At 42.2% G+C, this 10,962-nt stretch overlaps 1 protein-coding gene across 7 annotated transcripts in view; it reads left to right on the top strand.

The window, feature by feature from the left end:
- The window catches only part of DNAH3 (dynein axonemal heavy chain 3), a 91,812-nt gene that overhangs the window by 65,210 nt on the left and 15,640 nt on the right, over positions 1-10,962 (top strand). For all 7 annotated transcript variants that reach the window (XM_080980886.1, XM_080980881.1, XM_080980880.1 and 4 more), the window contains exons 44-52: positions 669-848; positions 1,294-1,417; positions 4,106-4,262; positions 4,844-4,987; positions 6,060-6,726; positions 6,819-6,984; positions 8,087-8,303; positions 8,708-8,890; positions 10,622-10,820. In XM_080980886.1, the coding sequence (XP_080837012.1) occupies positions 669-848; positions 1,294-1,417; positions 4,106-4,262; positions 4,844-4,987; positions 6,060-6,726; positions 6,819-6,984; positions 8,087-8,303; positions 8,708-8,890; positions 10,622-10,820 (2,037 nt within the window). The remainder of the gene's footprint in view (positions 1-668; positions 849-1,293; positions 1,418-4,105; positions 4,263-4,843; positions 4,988-6,059; positions 6,727-6,818; positions 6,985-8,086; positions 8,304-8,707; positions 8,891-10,621; positions 10,821-10,962) is intronic.

Here is a 10,962-nt window from a genome sequence, read left to right on the forward strand (position 1 = left end):
GCAACATACTGCCTGGTGAAGGTGCCATCGTGCTCTTTCTCTTTTCAACTGTGTTGTTTATCTTTATTACCTTTCTATTACAGAATATATAACTTACCTATCTGTTCTTAACTTTGTGAAGTTTATTCGAAATGTATCAAGAGTTTAATTTGAGAACAATGTTTTTCCAAATAGTCTTTTACACATTCCCACTCCTTTTAAAATTTTTGGTTTGGCTGATGCCTAATTGCCACTGTCGTTTTTACCAATTCCAAATACTCACACAATTTATTTTGCCATTCTCCCTCTGTTGGTATTGTATCCCCTTTCCAATTCTTAGCAATTAACATTCTTACTGCAGTTGTAGCATACAAATAAAAGTTTAATCTAGAAAAGGCTCTGTTCCTTTCTCTAGAGAACATAAGAAGAGCCCTCCTGGACCAGGCAAACAGCCCTTTTTGTCCAGCATCCCGGCTACCCTGCAAGTAGAATCTGAGCACAAGAGCACTCCTCTGCTCCCGGTGTTGGTGTTCAGAAGCATTGTTGCCCCTGACCATTGAGGCTAATAGGCTCATCCTTATCCTCGCCCTTTCTTTCTTTGCTTGCTTGTGTTGATGGGTAGAGGGAGAGGGGTAGAGGGAGTTCTTTTTTGTCTTCGGAAAATAATATTCAATCAATATTCTTCCTAGATGACTTAAATATGCCTGCCAAGGAAGTGTATGGAGCCCAGCCTCCTATAGAACTCCTTAGGCAATGGATTGATCACGGCCACTGGTACGACAAGAAGGATACCTCAAGGCTCGATATTGTTGATGTTCTGTTCCTTTCAGCAATGGGGCCTCCTGGAGGTGGAAGGAATGATATTACAGGTATGATGTCAGATTAAATGCAATAGGACAGCCTTTTATCCATTTCTGCAGTCACACAATCAGTCAGTCAGTAGCTGAAAAGGGTTCCACACAGTCACAAAAACAAATTAACCAAAAAAGCCTCAAAAACGAAAACGCAAAATAAATAGCAAAAACAAAAGCGCCAAACTTAATCCGTTCTGGAAGTCAGTTTGACTTCTGAAATGTTCAAAAACCAAGGCGCAGCTTCTGATTGGTGCAGGCGCCCCGGAAACAATAGCCAACAACCACATCGGACGTTCGGCTTCTGAAAAGCGTTTGAAAACCAGAACACTTACTTCTGGGTTTTCGGCGTTTGGGAACCAAGGCATTTGAGAACCAAGGTACCACTGTATCTGCCTGGGGTCATCAGAAGGAATGGCAAAGCCGCATTGAGACTTACTGTGTCTTCCCTTGTGTCTTACAGGACGTTTCACAAGGCACTTGAACATTATTTCCATCAGTGCCTTCGATGATGAAATTTTAACAAAGATCTTTGCTTCCATCGTTGACTGGCACTTCAGCAAAGGGTTTGAGGCCACTTTTCTGAGGTAAATGGACCGTAAGGAATGTGCTTCTCTTCAAGAGAGCACATTTTGTGGTAATTATATGCGCAGAAGCTGCCCCAGGTCGTTGTACCCTTTAAAAAAAGTACAGTTCTATTTTTCTCTTGTAGAAAAGACTGCACAAGACTCTCTGTTTAGAGTTTAAACATAACACATTACTTTACTTGGTATACTAAAACATACAGTGATTTTTTTTCTTAAAAATTGTTTAGGGGTACTCTCATTTTGACTCAAGAAAATCACCATTTTATAGTTCAGATTGGGAAAAATAAATACAGCAAATACAACAAAACTGACCAATCACCATGCTAGATTCCAACTCCTACTCCACACATTAAACACTCACTTCCGTCTGAGACTCAGGAAACACACCATGACAGGAAATGAGGCCACAATTGGGGGTAGCAACAGAACTGACAATACACCATGCTAGAGAAGAACCTTTTTTTTAAAAAAAAAAATTAGTTTCTTCTGTTAGATTCAAAAAATATTGAAGGGTACACGTACCCCTGTGTTCCCCCAGGAAAAAGCACTGAAAAAAAAACACACACACACACACACATATATGGGAGAGAAACTGGCAGATTTATGATATTTTAAATACTTATTCTGAGGCACATAGCAGTATAAAACAAATTCCTGCTGCTCTCACAGTAAAACTCACTCTCTCATTCTCTGCACTTGATAACACATCTATCTGAAAAAAACTGCCTGCTATGGTGACATCCTAGGATTCCATAGCACATTAACTCTTTCCATAACATTTTGGATGCACCACTCCCACTCATTTCTCCTAACAACATCTAGCTGCTATCTACCACTGCCACTGCTCTTGCTATATAATCCTGTACAGTGGTGCCTCGCAAGACGAAATTAATTCGTTCCGCGAGTTTTTTCGTCTAGCGAATATTTCGTCTTGCGAAGCACGAAATCCCATAGGAATGCATTGAAATCCAATTAATGCGTTCCTATGGTCAAAAAAAGTCCAAACAAAGCCAAATTTGGTACAACAAGAGTTTATTAACTGCTCTTTAAAGTCACACATACTGTAAAGAGCATTTCAAAAATTGAAGGAACAATAAATTAAGTTTCTAAACATGACAGAAAAACATTTAAAAATCAACAAAGTGTACAGTACATTTTCTAAGACTCTGGGGGACAACTCGAAGAAGGTTCCTCTTCCACTCTTTGCTTCTTGCTGAAGAACCCCCTCCTCAACTGTTCCCCCAGCCACCCACCACACAGAAATTCAAATCCAGAATTTTTTTTTAAAAAAAACAGCAGAGTGGCCCAACGGTCACAGAAAATCATAAAAATGCAGAAAAAAACCACACAAGCTTCCATATGCTTGCAAACCCCTCCTCAACTGTTCCCCCAGCCACCCACCACACAGAAATTCAAATCCAGAATTTTTTAAAAAAAACAGCAGAGTCGCCCAGTGGTCACAGAAAATCATAAAAATGCAGAAAAAACACACACAAGCTTCCAGATTCTTGCAAACCCCTCCCCAACACCAAGTCCTTGAATTCCAAACACCCCAACCCAAAATCCAAAACCCCCCAAAAAAGTTGTAAAAGTTTAAAAGAAGTTTTGGAAAAGCTTCAAAAATCACCAAAGTCTTCAAAAACCTCAAAAAAGGCTACCACACCGCGTTCTATGAGTTGCTCTTCGAAGTCAAGTCGCAACTGTATTAACGGTGTTAAGAAAAAGGAAACAAACTTGCAAGACGTTTTCGTTTTTCGTCTTGCGAAGCAAGCCCATAGGGAAATTCGTCTTGCGAAGCAGCTCAAAAAACGGAAAACCCTTTCGTCTAGCGAGTTTTCCGTCTTGCGAGGCATTCGTCTTGCGGGGCACCACTGTACTGTTGTGTGTTTGTTATCTAAAATGACACTTGATTTAAGATCAGGAGGTTGATAAAGAACCTCCATGGTTAGCAAAATAGGAAGCTGTCATTGGTCCATCTAACTTAGTTCTGTCTGCACTGACAGGCAGCAGTTCTCCAGGGTTTCAGGTTCTGGAGATGCCAGGGACTAATGTGTAAAGCCACGTGCTCTGCCACTGAATTATGATTGGGGTGGGGGAGAAATAATGAGCAGTATCCAATTAAACCATTGTCTCAGTACAAGGATTTCTGCTTGTTCAATGGAACTTCCCCTAAACATGTTCCACCAACCCTTTGGAGCAGATTTGGTGAGGGTTTGGGATAGATGCGTGGGGGGAGGACTTTTGTTGTGCAAAAGGAAATCCTTTGCACTTTCCCAGTCTTAACAGTGCAGTTCTCCAGCCAGGTTATGTATGCAAAATGCATATACTAAGGTAATCCATGCAGAAAAATGCATATATTTCTGACAGTAACATGAAATGAATTATATTGGGGGGAATTGCTTGCAAAAATGGATATCTTAGGCAAAAACATTCAAAAGTGTGTATGTTAGGAGAAATTAGCACTAAAATGCTAATGATTTTTTGGGGGGGATTGCAAATCAGTGTGGAAATTTGCAGAACTGAACATAAAATTGGGAAAATGAGAATCCGAAATTAATGGATTTGCTCATCCCTAGTGATGTCTGCAACTCTTCACCATGGCAAAGTGGGAGAAGAGAACCTAGGGGCAGGGGGCATGGTGGAAAGAAAGCTCAGGGTTACATTTAACTTTTTTGCTCCTTTTCAAAGGCTTGGCAAAATGATGGTTCATGCTACCATGAACATTTACAAGATGGCTGTGGAAAACTTTCTTCCGACTCCTTCAAAATCTCACTATGTCTTCAACCTGCGAGATTTCTCCCGGGTCATCAGAGGAGTGTTGCTCTGCCCACATACCCATTTGCAGGTGTGAAAGCTACACTAGCTTTTATTTCATCAACGGGGGCACCATCATCACCATAAAACTTAGCATTTATAATTGCACTTTAGGTTTCCAAGTACTTTGTATCCATTGCCACATTGCAATGATTACAACAACACAACTCTGTCTTTGTTCTCTCCCTTCTTTTCAGTACAGCTTGCTAAAGTTATTCTCTCACACACATTCACATCCCATCACTTTGGGAACCTCTGTCTGCACAGGCCCAAGATTCCTTTTAGATGGCCATCAACACCGTTTGTCATGTTAACGCCTCTATCCCAGGTCAGGCACTGACTTGGAAAGGAAGCTTAGCCTGTGCTTTTCCACTGGCCTGCAATCTTCCCTTCAGTACTCCAAATAATAAAAAATCCTACTGTTTATTAATTTCTAGGGTTTAGGGGGGATCCCACCCCCAAACCCATAACAATATTTACTGATTAAATTCCTGTTGGTTGGCTTCCACCTCCCAGTGGTCAAGAAGTATCAAGATCCATGTGTGTGTGTGACTATGTTCATATCTGCTTCAAAACCAGGCATGGATTGAGGTTCCTCCTTTCTTTTGATAGGATGGGGAGAAACTGATCAGGCTTTGGATTCATGAAGTTTATCGGGTCTTCTACGACCGCTTAATAGATGACGACGACAGGAAGGTGTTTTTTCACATGGTGAAAGAAACCACCTCTGATTGCTTCAAGCAGAGTGTTGATAAGGTATGTTCATCTTCAAGCAGTGAGAGCTGTTTGAATAAAGAGAGAAAAATAGGATATATTTACGGCAACTGTTATTTTGGTTGCATTGGGCTGAAGAGCTCCCCCACCCCAGTTTCGCATGGTGCAAAAGTGGCAGAGGGATTTCAGCAATTTTCTGGAACTGGGAAATTTCAAGGATGGAACTCAAATAACATCCACTTCTTATTCTCTGGCTTCTATTTGAGTGGTCAGTCGTAGCAGATGCCATTTATCTTTGCCCAGAATTTTTATTGGATTGTTGCTACATCACAATTGATTGATTGATTGATCAATCTATTGATGAATACATAAACAAACAAACAAACAAACAAACAAACAAACACTACAACTGATAAATTATGGGTGGTATGCTATGTTAGTCCTACTCAGAGTGGAACCATAGAAGTTAAGCAACATGCCTAACTGGTCCATTAATGCGGGTCTATGCTACGTAGAACTCGGTTGGATACCACCCTATGGGTTTTAGTTTTGAGGGGGGGGGGGAAGGCAAGCAAGGGGAACATGATGGAAGCATGTAAATTATGCTCGGTGTGAAGAAAGTTGATAAAGAAACATTTCGTCCCCTCTTGTAATATCAGAAGTTGGGACCATCCAAGCTGAAAAGTGGGAGATTCAGGACAGATAAAGTGCATAGTTAAGCTATGGTGTTCGCTATGACAAGATGAAATGATGGCTGCCTACTTGGATGGCTTTAAAAGGGAATTAGACAAATTCACAGAGGATAAGGTTATTAGTGACTACTAGTCATGGTAGCTATATCACGTGTAGTTCCAGAGACAATATGGTTCTACATGCCAGTTGCTGGAGATCATGAGTGGGAGACTGCTGTTGTGCTCATACCCTGTTTGAGAGCTTTCCAAGACGTATCTGTATGGCCACATTGGGAGTGGGTTACTGGACTAGATGGGCTTTTGATTCAACCCAGCAGGGTACTACTTATGTTCTTAGTGTGTCTTCCCACATCTGTTATTTCAGAGTGGTGGTGGGCAGATAGAGTCCAAACTGCTTATGTATTCCTCACTGTCTTCCATAGGTATTAAGCCACTTGTCTCCAACTGGAAAAATCCATGACGATAACATCCGGAGCCTCTTCTTTGGAGACTACTTTAAGCCACAAAGTGATGCAAAGATCTATGATGAAATAACAGACTTAAACAAGCTGACGTCTGTTATGGAATACTACTTGGAGGAGTTCAACCAGATCAGCAAGGCGCCCATGTCTCTGGTTATGTTTAAATTTGCCATTGAGCATATCTCAAGGATATGCAGAGTACTGAAGCAGGATAACGGCCACTTGCTGCTGGTGGGCATCGGTGGAAGTGGCCGACAGAGCGCCACCAAGCTGGGCACCTTTATGAATTCGTATGAACTCTTCATGATCGAAATCACGAAGTTCTACACCACAAATGACTGGAGAGAGGATATCAAGAAGGTCATGTTGCAGTCAGGGGTGGCCAACAAAAACACTGTGTTCTTATTCTGTGATAACCAAATAAAGGACGAGTCCTTTGTGGAGGACATTAACATGTTGTTGAACACGGGGGACGTGCCAAACATCTTTGCAGCCGATGAGAAGGCTGACATCGTTGAAAAAATGCAGGGTGCGGCAAGGACTGAAGGCAAGAGAATTGAAGCCACCCCTCTGGCCATGTACAACTTTTTTACTGAACGCTTGAAGAAAAACTTGCACATAGTTTTAGGTACAGATAAAAAAATAAGTTACTTTTTCATACTGATTTCTTCTAACATTTGACTGGGCTTGTCTGAGAAATAATGATTATGTCCATTGCAGCAATGAGTCCAATTGGAGATGCTTTCCGGAACCGCTTGCGAATGTTCCCTTCGCTGATCAACTGCTGCACTATCGACTGGTTCCAAAGATGGCCCACTGATGCTTTGGAAATGGTTGCCAACAAATTCTTAGAGGATGTGAAGCTGGAAGATGAAATCAGAAAATCGTATGTCTTGGGATGCTTTGCAAAGCTTCTCCCATCCCGCGCCCTCTCTAATATAACAAATCTAAATTGTCATAATTTCTAGAAGGTATAGGCACGTAACTCCATTGCAGCCAAAATCAACAAAGGGTCTTGAGGCACCTTAGATGCTAACAAATTTATCCCACCACAGTCTTTTGTGGACTTGATTAGGAATGAGGGAGAAATTTGATTCGGATCACATTTAAAGGCAAATCTACCAAAAGTCACACTTTCTGAAATAATACATGAATGGAAAGAACATCTTTCAAAATTCACATTTCTCTGAAACGTCTACTTCGTGGGCCAAGTAATGTGTACAAAGATGTGTTTCCTGGGGGAAAATATGCATACAAATGCATTTATTACCGTAATCAAAATAAAATGCAAAGATGCAATCAGTTGGGTGAGATTGCGTTCTAAAAATGGAAATATTAGGAAAAATTGCATACAAAAATCTGTATATTAGAAATTCACACTGAAATGGTGATGAATTTCCAGGGTTGTTTTTTTATAAAATGGAAACTGAAGTGGAAATGTGAAAAACTGAGCTTAAGATTAGGAAAAAATGAGAAACTTGAGAGAAACTGAAATTGATACATTAAATCATCCCTAGTCTTAAGTCTACTTCAGAGATGGCTTTCCAGATATTGTTGAATTACTACCCTCATCATCCCTGTTTACTGACTTTGCTGGCTGGGACAAGCTTTGGTGCTTGTATTGCCACTTTTGATGCCTTCATAATGACCTAACTAACTTAGTTTGGCCTGACATGATCTATGGTTAATACTGAGCAGGACTGATTTCTAAGAAAGGTATTAAATAGCATTGTAGGCCATAGATATGGAGAACAGTTTTTGAAATTATTGCAGAATGATGTTGACTATTGTCCATCACCACAAGGCTTTCTGATATGGTTAATTAGCATGTCACAAAATCAGCTCTTGGCATGTTCTCAAATGACTTTTATATCTTGAGCCAAAGTTTACCAGAAAAATTATGTGGCTCTTATACAATGTTCATGGACCACACAAAATTTAACTCATTGTTTGTATTAGCTGCCTATTAACATGTGTTTTCCCTGTAGGGTTGTGTCCATGTGTAAGTATTTCCAAGAAAATGTGAGAGAACTCTCCGTCAGCTATTACAGCACTCTTCGAAGACACAATTACGTAACACCAACATCCTATCTGGAATTGATTCTGACCTTTAAGGCGTTATTAAATAGTAAAAGGCACGAAGTGGATATGATGAGAAATCGCTATCTTGTGGGCCTTCAGAAGCTTGATTTTGCAGCTTCACAAGTAAGTGTGGACTGGAACAGGTAGACTACATGGAAACTTGTAACTGTTTTCATTATCTGCAGTATCCATTGCAAGCTCAGTATTATTAACAGGGCTGTTCAAAGACAATGGCTGTATACACACCATATATTTAAAGCACATGACTTCCTCCAAAGAATCCTGGGAACTGTATCTTACAGAGCTACAATTCCAAGCACCCTTAGCAAACTACAGTTCCTGATTAGTTAGAAAGCAAAATCACTGGCAGATTCTGGTACCTAATTGCACATTAAAATGCTGGTGCATTTTTGTCATGAATTTTTTTTCTGTATCTGAAATCGATTATGAAATGTGGTGAACTGAAGATTGGAATAGTAAGGAATTAATATCTTGATTATGCCCTCTCCCTTGGTCGTCCTCTTTAGGTTGCAGTGATGCAAAAGGAGCTGACGGCTCTTCAACCGGAATTGATTCAGACCTCCACAGAAACGGAGAAAATGATGATCCACATAGAAAAAGAAACCGTTGAGGTGGATGCCAAGAAGGAGCTTGTGGCTGCAGATGAAAAGGAAGCCAATGAAGCTGCAGCTATTGCCCAGGGTATTAAGGTAATTGTGCTGTGCAGCCCGGTGCTCCCTCCCCATCAGAGCTCATCTTTCCAACAGTGCAGTGTAATAATTGAGAAATCCAAACTAAGAAAGGTGTAAAGAGCTAGCAGCGACGTGTTGTTTTTGCCCTATTTATTGCTTCCCTGGAGGAATGTATGCAGTGCTAGTCCTTCTCAGGGTAGGCTCATTGAAATTAATGAACCCAAGTTAGTTCTGTCCTTTAATTTCAGTGAATCTGCTCTGTGTAGGACTAGCATTGACTCCAGTCCTAAGGCTTCAATCCTGGACCTCAAATGTGGGAATGTTTATCAGCCCAAGGGCCAGATTCCCTTCTGGGCAACCTTCTGAGGGCTACATGCCTGTGGTGGGCAGAGCCAGAGGCAGAAGTGGATGGGGCGACAAATGCAAATTTTACCTTTTGTACAATTGGCTAGTGTCTTCATAGCCACACACCATCCAGACAAGCAAGTGGCATTGACAGAGTTCATGGACACAGACCAGTCAAACAAAAACAGTTGGGGGACAAAGTGAGGGGGGTGTTGCCAGAGGAGAGCTCTGAGGGCTAGACAGAGAGGAATAGAGGGTTCTCCATCCTCTGTCTCAGGGAACTGCCATCAGCTCAGAGGCAAGAGGTAGAAGGGCAGTTGGGTTACAGGGAACCTCCAGAGTTCGTGAGAAGCAGCACTTCCTCCGCGGAGGAGGGAAGCCACGCCTCTAGTGGGGAAGAGATGCAGGGCTCAGAGGATGCAAGGGAGAGCCAGAGCACCATGCATGAGCAAAGCGGGGGGGGGGAGGCAGGTCCCCCTTTGCCCATGCCCTCTCTGCGCAGTCGGTTTACGCGCAGAGAGGGGAGGCGTAGGATGGGGGTCAAGAGACTACTCTGCTGGGGAAAGTTTAAAGACCGCACACTCTCAGATTCTGCTAGTGACTGAGCAAGACATGGAATTGAGACGTTCTGCACTGTAAATGTTTTTCACTGATAATAAAGCCTTTGAAAAGACCAGTGAGGGTCTTGCCTGTTCACTCTCGAGCAACCACGCCGGCAGACGTAACACTCTGCTATGCCAACTTACCTAGAGTAAGCCCCATTGAACTCAATAAGACTTCCTGATGAAAAAATATACACAGGGCTGCACTGTCAGCACATGATGTTCCCTTCCATAGTTGGTTTTTAACTAAAGAGCAGCCACTTAAGAGGGGATGGCCACACTGGGAACATGATGCCGCTGAGAGGGGATTCAGTCCCTTGCCCCCAACACAGTTCTGATCTGCCTCCCCAGGGCTGCTACCTATCCCAGAGCAGGGAGAAACTATTTCTCCCAAATACACATATGCTAAAAGTAATGTTGGACTAAAAATGCCCCCCTTTTGTGGGGTCACAAGAGAGTGAGTGTGATGCAGTTAGAGTGCTAGGCCAGGGGAGGGCAGGGTTCAAATCCCCACGGAGTTATAAAACTCACTGGGTGACCATGTGCCCATTGCACCAGGGAGTGCAATTGACAGGTGGGGCACTGCCAGCGAGAGGGCGCTCGATCAGTTTCAATCAAGGCATATCCAGTGGCAGCACCTGCAATAAGAAAGAAAAGGGCTGTTCTTGCAAAGTTGTTTCACTGGACTGTGCAGTGGCATCCTGTGACAATGTGGTGGGAATATATTTGATGTGATGACATAATTTTTTTTAAAAAAGTCCAGTAGCACCATAGAGACCAACTAAGTTTGATGTGATTACAGGAAGAGTGCGAGGGGGACCTGGCGGAGGCAATGCCAGCCCTGGAAGCTGCCCTTTCAGCTCTTGATACCCTGAACCCTGCAGATATCTCCCTTGTCAAGTCCATGCAGAATCCACCAGGACCTGTCAAGCTGGTCATGGAGAGCATTTGTGTTATGAAAGGAATAAAGCCAGAAAGAAAACCTGATCCAAGTGGAAGCGGTAAAACACACACACACACACACACACACACACACACACACCACAAACATTTATTGGGAGGGGTTGTCATGTGCTTCTTTGCTGAAATTGAACATTGCCATCGTATCACTTTATATTATATATTAAGACATTCACCCAGTAG

The sequence above is a fragment of the Podarcis pityusensis genome (genome assembly GCF_964106645.2).
Source record: "Podarcis pityusensis genome assembly, chromosome: 14".
Lineage (NCBI taxonomy): Eukaryota > Metazoa > Chordata > Lepidosauria > Squamata > Lacertidae > Podarcis > Podarcis pityusensis.